Source organism: Diospyros lotus, chromosome 12 (assembly GCF_014633365.1).
Source record: "Diospyros lotus cultivar Yz01 chromosome 12, ASM1463336v1, whole genome shotgun sequence".
Taxonomy (NCBI): Eukaryota; Viridiplantae; Streptophyta; class Magnoliopsida; order Ericales; family Ebenaceae; genus Diospyros; species Diospyros lotus.
Genome location: NC_068349.1, coordinates 33,135,324 through 33,155,921, shown reverse-complemented (window position 1 = coordinate 33,155,921; position 20,598 = coordinate 33,135,324). Strand labels below are relative to the sequence as shown.

The window sequence follows — 20,598 nt, the reverse complement described above, 5'->3', positions numbered from 1 at the left end:
CAAATGGTGGGTATCAACTCCAAAATATCACAAATTATTATTATATTTTAAAATAATAAACCCCCCCTGTAACATCCCGTTCGAGCGATAGGAAGATTCGGAACAACTTATCCTGATGGACCTACACGAACTTCTCAGGGGGTCACCCAACCCTGGATTACCCTAGGTCCAGCACGCTTAACTTGGGAGTTCTTTGCCAACATTCAGCCCAAAAGGTATGCAGCTGGTGTTGTTTCCTTTCTTACACTATCCTCGATATATACTAATCTCTCTGGGCTCTCGGGGTATTACATTCTCCCCCCCTTGAGCACATGACGTCCTCGTCATGCGACCTTACAACTAGTCCCAGATCTCCCCCCGATGCATGGCCGATGTGGGATTCGCCTAAGGTGCCTACACGCACCCCCTCAAGGACTCAGCCTCCTCGCTGAGGTTTGCCCCACCACAGCGCTCAGAGGCTCGGGGGTCGGCTCTGATACCACCTGTAACATCCCGTTCGAGCGATAGGAAGAACCGGAACAACTTATCCTGATGGGCCTACACGAACTTCCCAGGGGGGGGGTCACCCATCCTTAGATTGCCCCAGGTCAAGCACGCTTAACTTGGGAGTTCTTTGCCAACATTCAGCCCAAAAGGTATCCAGCTGGTGTTGTTTCCTTTCTTACACTATCCTCGATATATACTAATCTCTTTGGGCTCTCGGGGTATTACACCCCCCCCCCCCCCCAAAAAAAAAGAGCATGGCCAGTTCAACCAATTGAACCAGTCAGGTTCGACCATGGTTCTTGCAAAAAAAGAAACAATTTTTTCATGACCAGTTTTTTCCATGAACTGGACCTGTTTTCCAGCTGATTCCCAATTCACTTATTCTCAAAACACTGCTAAATACAACCAAAATGATAATAGTTTAACATATATAAAATTCAGAAAACAGCACTGTGTTAAAATCCCCTCTTAAAATTATTTTCCATATAAGTAAGATGGTTTGTAGTTGTGTAATATATCCTATGATTCAGTATCTTAATGAATGCATCCAACTATATTTGAATTGATTGAATAATTCAAGTTGTATCATGCTTGTAATTTGTGGCACGAGTTCTAATAAGTGATGCACTGTTCTAGTTTGCTTTGTCCATTCTACATCAACATGCAGCTCTGGCCAATTAGAAGTACTTTCAGAGTTATAATTGAAACCAGCAAGCTTTGGAAATTGGCACCTGCTTTCTTGTATTTGAGTTGTGGAACACCAAGGAGTTGGAATAGATGCGACATTTAGCTAATTTTTGGTTTCATACTCAAAGATGATGACTGAAACTCTAAAATAATAGCAGAATAGAAAGCTTCTGTTAGAATATCTTGGGAATATTGGTTTAGAATATTTTATTGATCTTTTGTATATTCTTTGTGTTGGAATAGGTAGAATGAATGCCCGAGATTAATGGATAAGGTTGTTGTTAAGAGATAAGAGAAGTTTCCGAGATTAAACGGATGAGGTAGCTTGAAAGAAAAAGATAACTCTAGAAATTTAAATATAAGTTGATTTGTTTTATCTTCTAAGCCTAATTCAAATTTGTTCCTAATTTTTAGGAGATAGTTTAGGTGGTTTATGTGTATATATATCCCATACTCGAATTCAATACAAGATCAAGTAAGCTTTCTTAAGATTCAACTTATTTCATGGTATTAGAGCCAAAGTCCTGGTAACCTAGATCTTAAGCGCTGGACTATTCAATTAGTGAAGCATGGTTGGAAACCAACCAATTCCAGCAGTAATCGATGCCTTGACCACTAGTTCTTCTAACCCTCATCCCCAGCTGAAGTTTTCTACAAATCTTATTGACAACCATTTTGCTATAGATTACTTTAACATAAACTGAATGAAACTAATTTCGAAAAATGGTTTCAATCAGTTTCGCTAGTGATCAAAGGGGAATGGAAGAGCCAGATATTTGACACGAACTATTCCTACCCCACCAAATACAACAACAAATTCCGACACCTAGAAAGTAGAAAATTCAATCATTATGGCATGGCTTATCAACTCAATGGAGCCAAGGATTGTTAAAACCTATCCCTTCTACAAGACTGTAAAGGGCATTTGGGATGCAGTACAAGAGATGTATTTAGATTTAGAAAAATACCTCTCAATGCTTTGAAATTAGGTCAACTATTTGTACAACTCGACAAGGTAACCTTAATGTTACTGAATACTATAATATTTTGACAGAATTATGGCACGAGATGGACTTGTTCTACAATATTAGTAGGGATTGTCGAGCTAATGGTATAAAATATAGTAAAATGCTGGAGAAGGATCATGTTTTTGATTTTCTCCATTGTCTTAACTTGGATTTGGATGAAGTTCATGGAAGATTGTTAGGTGCTAAACCTTTGCCTACACTCAGAGAAGTATTTCTTGAAGTAAGGAGAGAGGAAAGCTAGCAGAAAGTAATGCTCATTCAACCTGCAGACTCACACTTAAGTGTCCAAAATTTTTCTCTTGCTACAATCAAAAGAGAAGGCACTCTGTCCAGGGATCAAGGAAATGCTAAGTAATGGTGTGACCATTTTAATAAACCATACCACACAAGAGAAACGTGCTAGAAGATTCATGGAAAGCCAGTAAATTGGAAGTCACAAAATAAAAGAGAAACAACCCGTTTAGCCTATGTTACAAAAGCTCCTACTAAAATAGGAAAAAACACAAACCTAAACCTATCAGCTGAGTAGATTTAAGCTTTTTACAAATTACTAAATCAAACCGCAGGTACAAAACTCTCAAGTCCTAATACTTCTAAGCCAATAGCCTCAATTGCTCAACAAGGTATTTTTCAGTACTCATTGATATCTCGAAAGCTTCCTGAACATGTTTGGATAGTTGATACAAGTGCATCTGATCATATGAAAAGTTTGGTTAATTCTATATTAGATTATACAACTTGTAGTACTACCATTAATATTTATATCGCTAATGGCGCTACTTCTCTTGCTTTGGGGTATAGAACAGTTAATTCATTGAAATTAAAGCTTCAATCTGGTTTATATGTACCTGGATTAAAGTGTAATTTACTCTTAGTTAGCAAACTAATAATAGACATGAATTGTAGTGTAACATTTTTCCCTTCTTACTATGTTTTTCAAGACCAATCATTGGGGATGATGATTGGCAGTGTTAAGGAAAAAGATGGTCTCTACTATGTTTCAAGAGATGGTGTAGCCATTCAAAATCCTCCCACAAATAAAATAGTTCTTGCTCTAACTTCTAATGCCAATGCACTGATACGGTATAAATGCCTAGGACAACCTAGTTTTACATACCTAAAATTCTTATATCCTCATCTTTTCATTAATAAGTGTCAAAGGTAGCTGGAATCTAATATCTTACTCATTGTAGGTTTACAAGAATATATGCAAACTGGTCTCATAATTGGAAGTTTCCTAAACTGGATTTAAGGAGTATTCACAAATATATAGCCAAGATAGGATCTTCTAGAAGAAAGATGTAAGATGGAAATATAGAAACATGGATCATGTATACATGGTTGTCAAAATCTCAATTCAACTCCTACGATTTTACAATTTTACGTGTCAGGAACCTCTAAATGACTCAACGCTCATATAAAATCTAAATTGTAGTAGAATCGGAATGAATCCTGATTCAATTTGGTAAAATCAATAGAATCTCGAGTTGGACAATGATTTCACCGATTTCAGCTTTCATGCACAGAAAGGTTAACATGGTATTAATTCTAATTCGAGGATGCCCTCTGCCTTTGTGAACCCTTATCTCTCTCAGGCACCTTCGCCACTGCCTTCCATTGTTTCCCCTTGTTGCATGGTTGCTTGGTGCTCAATGTTGCTGTCGATTCACAACTTCAATTGCTCGATGCCACTATCGATTCAAAAACACAAACTGTTAGTTGAGCCGCCATCGATTCATAAACACGAATTGACGTTTCCATGCTTGCCTACTCAGTGTCGTCATTTTCGTGCAACATGAATCGATTCACAGCTCTGATTGTTCGATGCCACTATTGATTTAGCTTAAAAGGGTATAAAACTTTGTATGTTTTTTTCTTTTGCAGTTTCTTCGTTTGTTTCTTATTTTGCAATTTCTTAGTCTCATTCGGTGATTCCTATCCACCACAACTTCATCTATTTCTTCTTTGTCTGCCTTCATTAATTTGATTATTGTTAGTTTCCTTAATTTAAAAGTGAATTATTGTTGGTTTCCTAAAGAATTGAATGTTTGTTGGAGCTTTTATTATAATTATTGCTTATGATGTAGAAGTTCATCTAATTAGTTCACCAATGTTTGAAATTTGCATTATGGATGGATGAATGATGATAAATAGACTTAATATTTAGAAATTTCATGTTATTATAATTTTTGAAATTGATAGATGAAGTTATTTTGAAATAGGTAACATGTATTTCATTCATAATAAGGAATAAGGTTGAAATAATCATGTTATTAAGCAATATTAATTTATTTTTTTATAAAATTATGTCATTATAAACTTATATTTACATAGATTAAAGGATATTTTTAATTGTCTATAAAATCTTACGATTTTACAATCCAAGTTTACAATTCGATTTTATGGACCCTCATTCGATCCGACATAAAATCTCGATTTTAACAACGTTGCATGTATATCAATCTCCAAATATGTATAGGAATCTCTATATCTTCTAACGAGTCCCCTCAAGATTGTGAGGAATCTCTCTTGTTCCGTGTCTTTGATGTACATCTTCTATACTTTCATTAATATATTGAGCTCACATTTTTCAAAAAAAAAAAAGATTGTGAGTGAATATCTTGCATTCCAATCTTGCTTAGTAGCCTTTGACACACAAGGCTAGATAACAACCCTTTTGTAAGAATATCTGCTTAGTTGATCGCTAGTAGGTGCAAATGGGGTGCAAATCAGTCCATTGTCTAGCTTCTCCTTTATGAAATGCCTATCCACTTCAACATGTTTTGTTTGATCATGTTGGACTAAATTATGTGCAATGCTAATGGTAGATTTTTTGTCACAATAGAGTCTTATAGGTGTTGTTCGCGTGACCCTTAGATCTTCTAGGAGTTTCTTAAGCTAAAGTAATTCACAAATTCCTTGTGCCATAAACCTGAACTCTGCTTCAGCACTCGACTGGATTACAACACTTTGTTTCTTATTTCTCCAAGTCACAATATTACCTCCTAGGAATGTGCAGTACCTTGATGTAGACCTTCTATCAACAATTGACCCTGCATAGTCAGCATCTGTATAAGCTTCAAGAGATAACTCACTCCCTTTTTTGAACAATACACCCTTACCCCTTTAAATAATGTAAGATCCTGTACACTACTCTTAGGTGAGTTCCTTTGGATTATGCATGAACCGACTGACCATACTCACTACATAAGCAATGTCTGGTTGTGCATGTGATAGGTAAATGAGTCTTCCAACCAGCCTCTAATAGGACCCTTTATCCACTGCACTATCTTCTAGGACTTCTCAGCATACATGACTCATTTACAGTGAACATCCACTTATATCCTACCGAATTCTTTCCCTTTAATAGTTTGACCAATTCCCAAGTTTGATTTTTCTCTAGGGCTGCCATCTCTACCTCCATAGCACTCTTCCAGTTCTCATTGCCTATTGTTTCAAAAAATGTCTTTGGTATAGGAATTGTGTGTAGTCTGGTGAGAAAAGCTTTGTGATTTGGAGACAGATTTGAATAGGACATGAACAAATGTAGCGAGTGTTTGCTACAGGTCCTTGTTCCCTTCCTGATGGCAACAGGAAGATCAAGGTCATTGGGATCGGGCTATTCACAGTCACCCAAGTTAGGATCAGTTGCAGGTTTAATGGTTGATCTAGGTTCGGGAGTAGAAATACCAGGTTTAGGATTTGGGTCAGATGGTGTAGCCTACATAGGTGGAGGAACTAGTGCTTTTCTCCTTGAATACACCTCTAGTAGACAAGAGGAAGGTGGAAGTTTCTCCCCTTGTATCATGTCCTATGAGTCCTTTGCAATAAAGGTCATAGGAGGGACCATATGAGGGGAAGAGGAAGGTCTAAAAGAAACATATCCTTGTCCTTGTCTTCCAAGAAGGCAATAACCTCCCCTTGAAGATAAGGACGATGAAAGTAAGAAGCATCTTCCACAAAACTCTCATCAGCTGAGACAAAAACCTTCTTGGTGGGAGGATGATAATACTTATAGTCCTTTTGAGTGGAAGAATACCCCCACAAAGATACATTTGAGGGCACGAGGATCAAGTTTGCCTCTATTTGAAGTGTGAATGTGGACAAAAGAGAGGCAACCAAACACTTTGGGAGTTAGACCATTAGAAGCATCAAACTTTGGGAAAACTTTGTTAGGAGTTGAATTGGACTATGGGAATTAAGACTTCTAGAGGGTAGCCGGTTAATGCGGTAGGTGGCTGTCAAGGTTGCTTCTCCCCTATATTGTTTTGGAACATTGTTTTGGAAGAGAAGAGCTCTAGTAACAGCTAGAAGATGACTATTCTTCCTCTCAGCTACTTCATTTTGCTAAGGAGTATGAACACCAGAAGACTTGTGTATTATGCCCTTTTTTTTGAAAGGAGGAGGATAAAGACTGATTAAAATAGTCTTTAGCATTGTCAAATCTATGCCTCTTTATTTCCACACTAAATTGAGTTTTAATCATGTTATAAAAAATTTGAAAGATAGTACATACTTCAGATTTAGTTTTTAACAAGTATAACCAAACCATACGAGTACAATCATCAACAAATGAGACAAACCATTGAGCCTCTAAAATGTTAGGAACAATAGAAGGACCCCATATATCACTGTGAATGAGTGTAATGGATGAGAACCTCTTTTATTAGTGGGAGGAAATGAGACTCTCTTGTGTTTTGCAAGTTCACACACATCACAATGAAAGTCTTCAACATTTAAACCTCTGAATAGTAAAGGAAACATCAATTTAAGGGTTCTAAAAGAGGGATGATCAAGACGAAAGTGATGAAGCCACATCTTATCTTTTTTAGACTTAACTAGGAAAGATAAAGGGAAAATTCTCCTTTTATGAACCTGTCCACTAAGATCTTCAAGTTTGTTAAGTCGATCTCTCTCCCTAGCATGCCCAATCATCATCCTCGTGTCCTATTCCTGAATTTCACAGAAAGATGAGTTAAAAATGACACGAAAATTAGCATTGATAGTAAGATTTTGAATTGATAGAAGGTTAGTAAAAAGTTTAGGCACATGGAGGACATTTTTAAGGGTGAGGTGACTGTTTATAAGAACATCTCCTTGGCTAGCCGCAATTGTTATGAACCGTCTGTCATGGTTATTTTTCTTGTGCTAGGACATGGCGTATAGGATATAAATCAATGAGAACATGTCATGTGATCTGTGGCTCCTGAGTCAAGGATCTAGGTGTTTGGGAGAGTTATATCTGAAGCATGAAAGACAAGAGAAAAGGAAGATATACCTGTGAAAGCTAGAGTGTAAGTACCTGTCCCAAGTTTCTTTTCCAATGATCCTAACAGACTCCTTAGTTTCTCAATCTCTTCTTGGTTGAGCTCCATTGTGTTTGCCTGATCTGGAACTTTTCCTTTAGTAGGCTGATGGCTACTGGCTACATGCAATTATCCTTGTCCTTTTGGTCGTCCTCCCTTCAGTCGCTTACCATAGAGCTTCCAGCACTTATTTATGGTATACCTAGTCTTCTTACAATAGTTACACCATAAGGAGTCTATGTTGATTGTTTTTGAGACATCTAATGCCTTCCTTTCTTCTCTAGGCTATTTGTCCAAACTAAACCCCTTTATAGTGACCAATGCTGAACTTTCTGTAGGGGAGATGTCCAGCATCACTCCCTTCTGTCCTTCTTCTTCACGAACAATTAAGATTGCCTCATTAAGAGAAGGCAAATCCTCATTTCCAAGGATCTGAACTCTCACTGCATCAAACTCTACATTAAGACTAGCAGGAAAATCATAAATTCTTTTTTTCAACAAATCGTTTTTGTATGACTACATCTTCACTGCATTTCACCTGAATGCATTGATAATGATCCAACTCTTGCCACAAAGTTTGCAAGAGATTGGCATATTTGATAATTAACCGAGATCCCTGTTTAGTGGTTGTCATTTTGGTCTTGATCTCATAGATCTGAGTAGCATCATGGACCTTTGAATATGTGAGCTTCACCACATTCCAAATCTCCTTAGTAGTTTTTAGGAACATAACAGTGTCACTGGTCTCAAGCATCATGGAATTCCAAAGCCAAGACATGACTAATGAATCCTCCTTATCCTAGGCAGCATATAGGGGATCATCCTTCTTAGGTCTGGTTCCAAGTAAGTGACTTAGCTTTCCTTTGCCCCTCAGGAACATCTGGATCAACTAAGACCACTTTAGGTAGTTCTTCCTATTAAGTCTGCAAGCTGCCTGAATGCTCTGTAGCTCCCAACCTGAGGCTGTGTTATTGCTTCTAGCAAAAACTCCTTTCGTTGTACCACTGAATTATGTGGAGTATGTCATAATTGTAGGGCTTTGGGAGCTATGTAAGTTGATTAGATATCAACGTAGGGTACCGTCAATGAAAGCCTCAAAAAACAGTGACTTGACCCCAGATATATGAACCTAGAGCTCTGATGCCATGTCAAAAGTAACTGAAAATCCAATATCTTACTCATTGTAGGTTTACAAGAATATATACAAACTGATCTCCCATAATTGGATGTTTCCTAAACTGGATTTAGGGAATATTCACAAATATACAGCCAAGATAGGATCTTCTAAAAGAAAGATGTAGGATGAAAATATAGAAACGTGGATCATGTATATCAATCTCCAAATATGTATAGGAATCTTAGTATCTTCTAACAATAAGGAACAACCTTCTATTAAGTGTGAGCAATGTGTTCTTGCTATATAGCCTTGCTTTCTTTATCCTATATAGTCCTACAAACCATCTAAACTTTTTCATTTGAATCATAGTGATATTTGGGGTCTTACCCACCCAACACTCAAATGTCTTAGGTACTCGTCAGTTTATAACCTTTATTGACGATCATACTAGAGTTTGTTGGGTTTATCTCATGAGGGAAAAATTTGAGGCTAGTAGCATTTTCAAACGGTTTCAGAAACTTATCTTGAATATATTCCAATCTTCCATTCATGTCCTTCGAATCGATAATGATCGTGAATATTTCTCTCATGATTTCATTCAATATCTCTCCAAACATGGCATATTTTATCAAAGTTCATGTCCATATACCCCTCAACAAAATGGGATGGTTGAAAGAAAAAAACAGACATCTTCTATAGGTTGCTTAACCATGATGTTTGCTAGTTATGTTCCTAATTCCTATTGGGGGGAAGCCATCCTCACAACTTCTTACCTCATCAATCGTCTTCTCGCCAAAGCACTTTGTTTAAAACCCCATCGGCACTCTTTGTGATGATGGAGAAAAAGAAAGATATCATTCTACCCAAAGATATGAATTAGGAGAAATCAAGGATGATGCACACGTAGAAAAAAAAAGATATAATTGGTTGGTGGGAAAATTAATTTATTTTTCTCTTACACGATCTGATATAGCCTATGCAATGAGTGTGATAAGCCAATATATGCTTTCTACCTTAAGATATATGAATGTTGCTATCCATGTCCTAAGATATATAAAAGGGACATCGGGGAAAAAGACTTTTATTTTTGAAAATTACAGAAAGAGGAATCAAGGGTTTTATCGATGCAGATTGGGTCGGCTCTATTAAAGATAGCGTGTCAACTTCAGGTTATTGCACTAAGTTATGGGGAAATTTGTGAAGTAATTTGATTAGAAAGATTGATTGAAGATGTATATATTCCTTTTTCACTGCAAACAAGAGTGTAGAATGATAGTAAATAAGCAATTAGTATTCCCAATAATCTAGTACAACATGATCGGATGAAGTATATGAGAATTGATCGAAGTTTTATAAAACGGGAAATTGAAGAGGGAGGAATTAATCTGTCCTATATTCCTACAAAAAGTCAAACTGTTGATGTGCTTACCAAACCTATGGCAAGACTAGGTTTTGAATCACTTATTGGCAAGCTAGGAATGACAAATATTTGTTTACCAGTTTGAGGGGGAGTGTTGGAACATGTAGAAGAAATGCCTGAGATTAGTGGATATGGTTGTTAGGAGATAAGAGAATTTTCCGAGATTAAACGGATGAGACAGCTTGAAAGAAAAAGATAACTCCAAAAATTTAAATATCAATTGATTTGTTTTATCTTCTAAGCCTAATTCAAATTTGGTCCAGATTTTTAGGAGATACTTTAGGTGGTTACTTGTGTATATATATCCCATACTCAAATTCAATGAAAGATCAAGTAAGCTTTCCTAAGATTCAGCTTATTTTACTTTGTAATATTTCCATAGTTGTTTATTAGCCTTTTTAGGTTAGTCTTTTTTACCTTTTAAGGTAAGTCAAAGACCTTATATGTACCCATTTTATACATTCTACAGTACAATACCAGGATACAATATTCTCTTGCTTCAACAACTTCCATTCATAAAATTGGATGACCAGTTTAATGCACGATAGACATCATCCGGTGCAGGATGCATAACCATGTATTGTGGATCATGGTATCAGTATGTGATGTAGATGGTGGTATATAATTCTAAAGCTTTTGTTGATATGTCATGTTCCAATTTTCAATCATAATGCATAAATAATCTATGCAATTTTTAAACATAATACTAAATTTTTTCCTCTTTTATTTTAGTTTGTCTAGTATGCAGATCATAGAATCCATTTCTTCTCATCCCTGTTTAAATTTCCTTCCAGGCGTTTTGCGATGCTTTGATGGTTGAAATGGTGTCAGATGATGATGATTTCTTTGTCTTGGGTGGTAATTCTATCTCTGCAGCACACATTTCTCATAATTTAGGGATTGATATGAGGTTGGTTTACATCTTTCCAAGTCCATTGAAACTTCAAATGGCACTTCTAGAAAAAGAAGGTTTGTCCAGTGATGTAAGTAAAGATACTAATCAGGCTCATGGGAAAACCATGCCTCTTTCCTTCGACTCTAAGATGCCTAATCTTTACACCTTTAAGTCACATGGTAGGTTCTTGAGCAGCAAGAACAGTCGCAATCCTGATAAATGCCAGAAGATGGATTCAAATTTGCACTGGAATTCTAATGGGACTAGTCTTGGGGATGTTTATCCATGGAATTCCAACTCAGTTCCTGTTTCATGTTCATTTAGCAGGTGCAACAAAGTATTGTGTGAAGGAGAACACATGAGTAATATTGTAGGTCAACCAAGCTTGGTGGAAATTCAAAGAAATAAAGGAGGTGCAATGCGAGAATTATGGAAAGTTCACTTGGAATCCTGTGTTGATGCATCCCCACTTGTTGTATTTAAAGCTGGGGAGGTTTTTCTTTTCATTGGATCTCACTCATGCAAATTTACTTGTGTCAATGCCAAAAGGTGACTCTGATTTTATAGTCTTTGAACGAGAAATAGAGTAGTACATATGCTATTATTGGAACCTGGAAGACCTAAATGTTTAGAGTTGTCAGAACTTTGGTTACTTGTGATTTTTAAGTTTTTATTTTTAGTAGTACCTGTCAAAAAAAGAAAGATGTTACTTTAACTAATGTTTTAGTTTAAGCAATATGCCAATGCTTTAATTTTCGCATTGGCATGACAGATTTGTTGTTTTGTTGGCCATCATTTTTCGTGGCAAATGTTTCCACTGAAGAAAATGTTTTATTTTTTTTTTCTTGCACAATCTTAATCCTCTGTAACTTCATAATAATTACTGATGAAGAAATAAAATTGCAAAGATTTTATTCTTAGTATCAATGAATCGGAAATGCAGCTGCCACTACTAGTTGGGACTTGGAAAAAAGAATTAATTGATTTTTTAGACAAGCCAGAAATGCCTGTGAATATTGTCATTGTCTTCAATGAGAGTGTGTAAACTCAGCACATGTTTGGGTCTTTATGTGCATGTTGGTTTATGCAGTATTCTTGTTAATGTTGGGTATGTTCTTAGTATCATGGACCGTGATTGATGAGTGAACTGTATTTATTATTAAATAGGTTACTGTGGCCAACTCGAGATGAGAGTGGTTGCCTAGTTTTGTTATCAGGTTGTGTGAGGTTTAACTGCAGATTTGGACGAAAATGAATAATGATTTTGTAGGCAGAAATTGTAAGATGTGATTTCTAGATGGCTGGAAGCCATAGATTGTTCTGACAATTCAGTGGCAGGAATAAATTGTATTAGGTGAAGATGAAGGAATACTGAACATAGTAGACAGCCCCTTTTAGTTGCATGTCTGAATCTTTCTTCAGTTTTTGAGTAGCTTTTTTTTTTTTTTTCTTTCTATTATTTATTTAGTTATTTGTCTTTGATCCTTTTCTATTGCTTGCACTACTTCATGTGGAACTTTTACAAAACCAATGTGATTGATTGATTGGATTTATATAAACAAGGTTGAGAAAATATGTTTCTCTATTTCTTAAGATTAATTATACATTGATTCACCTTTTCTCTTTATACAAGAAGAGAATAATACAAAAGGAAAATAACAAAATAGGAAAGAGGAATATACACAGAATATACATATCTTCTAAAATATACAAAGAATATTCTATATTAAAAAATACTTCTATTTCTACACTCCCCCTCAAGCTGGGTTGAAGATATCTTCCATGGCAAACTTGCTCACAAGTGTCTCAAACTTAGTTTTGTGTAATCCTTTTGTAAGAATATCAACCACTCGGTCAACTGTTGGAATGTAGGGCATATAAATTACTCTATTATCAATTTTTTCCTTAATAAAGTGTTTATCCACCTCTACATGCTTCGTCCTGTCATGGAGAACTGGATTATGAGCAATAGAGATTGCAGTTTTATTATCACAATAAACTTTAGCTGGTAGGGAAGTGGAGACCCTAAAGTCTGATAGAAGCCTCTTTATCCACATGACCTCACAAATACCATGGGCAACTGCACAAAATTCGGCTTCAGCACTCATTCTAGCCACCACATTTTGTTTCTGACTCCTCCAAGTAACAAGATTGCCTCTCACGAAGGTGCAGTACCTTGATGTAGATCTTCTGTCAGTTACACTGCCTATCCAGTCTGCATCTGTATAAGCCTGTATATGAAGATGTCCACGTTTTTTAAAAGGTAGACCTTTCCCAAGGGTTCCGTTTAGGTACCGCAGAATTCTGTAGGTAGCTTCAAAATGTTGTGAACCAGGTAACTGCATAAATCGACTTACAACACTTATAGCAAAGGCTATGTCTGGTCGAGTATGGGGTAGATAGATAAGTTTACCCACAAGTCTTTGATATTTCTCCCTTTCTACCACATTCTTGGCCTCAACAGGTTGAAGTTTTAAGTTGGATTCAATGGGAGTTTCAGCAACCTTACACCCAAGCATTCCCGTTTCACTAAGTACATCCAAAATATACTTGCGTTGGTTAACAAAGATCCCCTCCTTAGATCTTGCAAATTCCATCACAATAAAGTACTTTAAAAGACCCAAGTCCTTGATCTCGAACTCATGAGCTAATCTCCTCTTAAGCTCTTCAATCTCTCATTTGTCATCACCAGTCATTATTATATCATCCACATAGATAATTAAAATTGCTTTCTTATCGTCACTAGCGTGCTTGAAGAACATCTGCTTGGCTCTGAATGTAACCATAGCTTTTCACCGTTTTTTTAAATCTTTCAAAACATACTCTTAGAGACTGTTTTAGACCATACAAGGATTTTTTTAAACGACATACCTTGTTTGTTCTGAGGCGCTTCTCAAATCCTGGTGGAAGATCCATAAACACTTCCTCTTCTAAATCACCATTTAGAAATGCATTCTTTACATCAAATTGGTGGAGTGGCCAATCAAAATTCACAGCAAGGGAGAGGAGAACTCGAATGGAGTTTATTTTAGCTATTGGAGCAAATGTTTCTTGATATTCAATGCCGTATGTTTGGGTGAATCCCTTAGCAACCAGCCTTGCTTTGTATCTTTCTATGCTCTCATATGCCTTACATTTTATAGTAAATACCCACTTACAACCTACCGTTGTTTTGCCTTTTATTTTGTTCGCAATCTCCCAAGTTCCATTCTTTCTGAGAGCACTCATTTCCTTCTGGACTGCTAACTTCCAATCTGGGTTACCAAGGGCATCTTGAATTGTTCTTGGGACATGCAGGTTAGAAATATTTGAAAGAAGGGCCTTATGATAATTAGATAATTTTTGGTATGACAGGTATTTAGCAACCAGGTGTTTGGTACAAGTTGTCACTTCTTTCCTAGTAGCAATAGGGACATCAAGATCGAACAAATCAAATGAAGAATAATCTAAAAGAGTGAGTTTAGAGTTATCATGAGAAGAAAAAGTACTATCGAAAGGCCCATCATTTGAAGATGTCAATTGTTCAATTGTTAGATGAATATTCGGATTGATAGTATTCTTTAGGGTACCTTCTCGTATAAAACTGAAGCTCTGGTTTTGGAATATTTTGATCCGTTTGTGGTAATTCTCCCCCTGGTTCCAATCTCATCACGCTAGGCACCTGTGAACCACACACACCCTGTTCCATAATGTTTGGAATATTTATATCCTTAAGTTGTTTATCAGAGTGGAGAGGAGCACCAATCATGGTAGGACGAGGATCATAGAGTTTTAAGGAATTATCCTCTTCTACATTAGAATTCAAAAAATTATCTTCTTTTGCAATATGCTCCCCCCTGAAGATGATTTTTGGGAAAGTATGGTTGAGTTTCAAGGAAAGACACATCCATACTAATATAATTTTTTTTTGGTGATAGGATTAAAGCATTTGTACTCTTTTTTATTTGGTGCATAGCTCAGAAAAACACATTTTTCAGCTGTGGGATCCAATTTGGAATGAAATATTTAAGGAACATAAACAAAGAAAGTGCATCTAAAAACTTTTAAGGGTAACTCAAAATATGTACGACATAGAGGAAATAGTTGTTTTAAAGAGTGTAAGGGAGCTTGAAACTGTAGAACACGAGTGGGCATACGATTGATGAGATAGAAAGCAGTTAAAATTGCATCACCCCAGAGGTATTTAGGGATATTCATAGAAAACATGATGGCCCTGACAACCTCTAGTAGGTGTCGATTTTTTCGTTCAGCAATACCATTTTGTTGGGGAGTTTCACGGCAAGTGGATTGATGTAAAATTCATTTTTCTTTTAAAATAACCCCCAAAGATTCATTAAAATATTCAATGTCATTATCAAATCGAAGAATGCAGATTTTTGTGTTAAATTGAGCTTCAATCATATGGAAAAAATCCCTTAAAGTTCTAGGCACATATGATTTCTTTGCAAGTAAGTAAATTCAACGCACTCGAGTTTGATTATCAATAAAAGTAACAAACCACTCTTTGCTAGACAAAGTTGAGACCTTAGAAGGGCCCCAAACATCATTGTGTATCAAATAGAATGGTTTTGAATGACAATAGGGTTTTGGAATAAATTTAACACGATGATTTTTGGATAAATGACAACTCTCGTATTGAAACATAGAAGGATCCACTCCTTTAAACAACATAGGAAATAAATATTTCAAGTAAGGAAAACTAGGATGGCCTAGCCTAAGATGCCATTGCATTATTTGATTAGAAACGGAAATAGAATTAGTATCACTTAGCCCGTGAGCTTTTTTATTACGCAAGATATCTCCATCCAAATAGTAGAGCCCGTTTATTTTTCTAGCAATGCCAATCGTCTTCCCCAAGTTCTGGGCCTGAAAAATGCAATAGAAATAAAAAAAGATAACACGACAATTAGAGTCTTTGGAGAGTTTACTAACGGATAGAAGATTGCAGGCAAATTTAGGAATATTGAGTACTAATTGAAGATCAATATTGTCAGAATGTTTAATGAGACCTTTACCTGTAATAGGTGAAAGATGGTAATCAGCTATTCTTATTTTTTCACTACCAAAACAAGGATTATACAAGTTGAATAGATGCGATAAACCAGTCATATGATCAGATGCTCCTGAAATAATGATCCATGGAACAGATTGAAAATAACTAGACAAGGCAAAGGAATTTCTACCTAAATAGGCCAATGAACAATTGGGTGTACTAGGGGACAGATTAGGCTTTAGCAGTCGCAGAAGTTGATCAATGTTCTCTTTGTTGAATGATCCTATATCAGCTTCATGGGCAGTAAGTTGGGATCGCTTCGATCTAGGCTTCCAATTGGCTGGCTTGCCATGAAGCACCCAACAGGTCTCTCGAGTATGGTGTGGTTTATTGCAATGATCACACCAAACACGAGGCTTTTCTTCCACCTTTCTTTGACCCGCACTATGCCATCCACCAGCATTAGCATCAACAGTCACGAGCGCCATATTTTCAGATAGCCTACTTTCACCACTCTTCTTCTTGCCCAAAATAACCAATCTTCGGCTTTCTTCACGCCGAGTTTCAAAAAAAGCTTCACTTAGAGACGGGAGTAGATTTCTACCGACGATCGCAATCCTCCCTTGGACTTCATCATACTCAACATTGAGTCCAGCGAGAAACTTAATTACCAGCATCGACCATTTTCTGATAATATTTGCAATCTTCTGTGTTTTTCCACTCATATGTGTTGAAGAGATCCAAGTCCTGCCATATACACTTTAAAGGTATATGGTGATAGTATCACTACCTTGTCGAATCTCACCAAGTTTCAAGTTGAGTTCGTAGATTTGGGATTGATTCCCCAAATCGGAATACATGGCAGTGACTTCATCCCATAGTTCTTTTGTTGTAGAGGAGCACATATAGTTCGAACTTATCTCTTCCTCCATGTAGTTAACAAGCCACGTCATCACCATTGAATTTTCGGCATCTCAAATGTCATGTAATGGGTCTTTACTGTCTGGGGCTGATGTGGCGCCAGTCAAATAATCAATCTTTCCCCGACCTCGAATGTACATACGAACAGATTGCGACTAACGCAGGAAATTGGTACCATTGAGACAAATGGTCGTAATCTGTATCGGATGTGAGTCAGAGGAGCTTCTTCGAAACTGGTATTGGGAGGACTAAGATTGCTAGGTTGGAGTGACTGAAGATGCAGAGTCAGTCATGGTGGCCGAACAACCATATCAGGGTATGAGTGGTGCCAGCAGAGCTAGGTTGTGCAGTGCGTGACCAGGGAGTGGCCAGATCTGCACACAGTGGTCGGATCTGGACACGCCAGAGGTGACCCATGGATCTGGGCACTTGGATCTAGGCACCCAGATGCCCAATCTAAACAATAGAGAACAAGAACTTATCTGGGTGACAGAGACAACGAACTACGATGAACGACGACCAAGGACGGCACTAAACGGAGCACAGGGGTGGCTCTGATGCGCAATATAGAGGCAACACGAACGGTGACCAAGGACGACGGACAGAGGCGGCTCTGATGTGCGATGCAGAGGCAACAAGAACAACGACAGGTGCGACGGATGGTGGCCGACCTTCATTAGAGGCTAGGAGGCCGTGGTCGTTCCAGAGGTGAGAACCCACTGGAGAACGACGACGAAAGTAGTGGTGGTAGTGGTAGGGATGGCCGAATCTTAGAGGCGGCGGCTTGAGGATGCAGTGGTGACAGGCGGCTGGTGTAAGGGCGACGACGGTTCTTGGGTATAGCAAAGGAATAGAAGAAGGAGTTAGGGTTTCACAATGGACAGCTGTGATTTAATCCCTAATTCTTGCTTTGATACCATATAAACAAGGTTGAGAAAATATGTTTCTCTATTTCTTAAGATTATTTATACATTGATTCACCTTTTCTCTTTATAGAGGAAGAGAATAATACAAAAGGAAAATAACAAATAAGGAAAGAGGAATATACACAGAATATACATATCTTCTACAATATACAAAGAATATTTTATATTAAAAAATACTTCTATTTCTACAATTTATAATATTTTGAAGTTAAAAAAATTTATGTCCATATCCACTTGTCCTACACTTGATAGATTGTATTTTTCTTGGAAGAAGAAAGTGTTAAAATAGAGAAATTTCTAAGAAATACAGTCACAGTAGCTTTTTTAGAATAACTGGTTAGCATGCTGCACACTAAGCCATATGTTATTGGATTTATTCAAAACAAATGCAGTCAATAAGGTACTTGAATTCTTGGACTACATCCGATCATGTATAATTTCCTCCACTTCAGAATGTGCTCGATTCTTTTGGTTGGTTAAGAATGTGAGAGACAAAAGGTTGTGTTATGCCTCAGGATTGTATGAGATCATTGTTATTGTTTTATAATTTATTTGAAACTATTATGCTTGTCAATTTGCAACCATTATATAATATCTGATGCCATTATAGAGACTTATCCCCTTATGTTCTGTTTATTGTATCAAAATGCTTTTCAGTTAGATGGGTTGATCACCATTATACTTACAGATGTAACTGCTCTACTGCCGTGATATGTTTACATGCACAGCATAAGTAGCATTATATGTTTGTTAGGATTTCAGTTGCTGATTAGAGTGCTAATTATCACATTATTTGGTCTAGTGGTCTTGTCCAATGGGAGATGAGACTACAAGGACGGATTGAATGTTCAGCAGCAATTCTTGAGGATTTTTCTCAGGTTGACCTTATTTTATTGTTTATGCTGCAACCCTTCTCTTTCAAAATTATGCAGCAAGTTTATCATGTTTTAATATCAATGTCCTTTTAGGTTGTCATCGGATGTTACCAAGGAAACATTTACTTTCTTGATTTTTCCAATGGCAACATCTGTTGGAAATTCCAAACACATGGTGAGGTATCATATTCCATCTTAACTATGGTGGTGCACAGAGTATTTAACTTGTTCATGATCAAAACAAGTCGATTGTACTTAAAACTTTCTAATCTTGTCAACTTTTGGCAATTTTACTCCTACCACACTGCATTCCTTATGTTAACATAAGAAACAGGTAATATCTCATGCATTTTGCTTAACTCTATTTTAATTTTGAACTTTGAAGGTAAAGTCGCAGCCTGTGGTGGATGGTCGCCGGCACTTGGTCTGGTAATGATCATGTTGCATCCCTGCCCCCTTCCTTTTTCTATCCTATGGCTCAGAGCCAACCCAGCTATATATAATGACATATTGGTGAAAATTTTCAGTGAAGTTTATCCTCTTCTAAATGTAAAAAAGACAGATGCATGGGTAAATATGCAGCTTTATGCATTAAAGCTGGGCATAAATGTAAATTCATTAATATAGACATGTGGTCCTGGCTCATGCTTATTTAATTTTAATGTATTAAAGCTGGGAAATATTAATTCATTGTGTTGCAATAGCAGGCAATTAGGCTAATTTGAAAGGGTAGAAAAAGACACCCTACCTCTCGGCAATCCTCATATTTATATCATTGGTATTTATAGATTAGGAGTCTTAGAAAAGGAAAGTATATACAAGGAAATAATCTTCTAATTACAGCCTACATACAAGATATAACTTCCATTCAATAATTGCTGTTTTCCCTGATTTCCTCCATAGAATCAGTCTTCCACAATCCTGTACTAATAAGTCAATCTTTCCAAAATAAGCATACAGCTGTAAATGGACAGCTATATGTAGTAATACGAGACTTTCCAACACATTGATATAGACACGTGGTCTTGTCTCATGCATATGGAATCTTAATGTATTAAAGCTGGGAAATATGAATTCATTGACATAAACATGTGGCCCTTGGAGAGCTAATACTTGCCTCTAGAATTGGGTTCCCTCCCTAAAAGAGAAAAGGTCAGTATGAGTTAATACTTAGTGCAGTATTTGGGAAATATTAGGAGTTTTGGAGAAATGTGCTCAACCGCAAATAATTATATGAAGTATAGAGTACCTTCATATATTGGAAAGGCCTAACTACTAAACAAAACAAATCCGTAAACTCCTTACATCAAAAAGGCTCAACGAAATCCTCTACTATTGCTCAGCGCTAAGTGTCACCCTCCTTGGAGTCCAACTATACAATATGGCAAAATGAAAACTCCTCAACATATGCAAAGGTTTGTGAAAATCTTTAAAAACATCTTGCTGATTAGGTACAAAATGGAAAATGATGCCAGCAGCAATTTATCTTCCATGTGACTTAAGATAATTGACAATGAAAAGTTTGGGAAAACAGTAAATGAACAGATTTTGTTCTAGGGATATAACACCCGAGAACTTCAACTAAGTTTGTAGAACTCAAACTTGTTAATTGATTCAATGAATAGAAGTCTATTTATACAAGTTCTAGGCTATCTAATCCTAATGTTTAGGAGATAATTTACAGCAATAAGATATATAACAGAATTTAAGCAACAAATAATAAAAGATAATAATCACATCTACTCCTATTATTTCTCCTTATTTCTAGAAGCTTTAATCTTCAAGATTTCTGCTTTATCTTTCCAACTCCTTTAGCAGTCTTCTTTATCTCTTTAGTTTCGGTAACAATCCTATTTCACTTAGGACTCTCCAACAGTAAACTCACACTAGGTTTGAATTTTAACAGTGAGCATCATTATTCATTGCCCTTTTCCAAGTAATATC

At 36.7% G+C, this 20,598-nt stretch overlaps 1 protein-coding gene across 2 annotated transcripts in view; it reads left to right on the top strand.

Annotated features, from left to right (window-relative positions):
* The window catches only part of LOC127787456 (putative acyl-activating enzyme 19), a 129,824-nt gene that overhangs the window by 54,985 nt on the left and 54,241 nt on the right, over positions 1-20,598 (top strand). For both annotated transcript variants that reach the window (XR_008020162.1, XM_052315511.1), the window contains exons 6-9: positions 10,839-11,488; positions 18,582-18,657; positions 18,748-18,834; positions 19,040-19,083. Coding sequence is in view for 1 of the 2 variants with exons in the window: in XM_052315511.1 (XP_052171471.1) it covers positions 10,839-11,488; positions 18,582-18,657; positions 18,748-18,834; positions 19,040-19,083 (857 nt within the window). In the remaining variant the exon portion in view is untranslated. The remainder of the gene's footprint in view (positions 1-10,838; positions 11,489-18,581; positions 18,658-18,747; positions 18,835-19,039; positions 19,084-20,598) is intronic.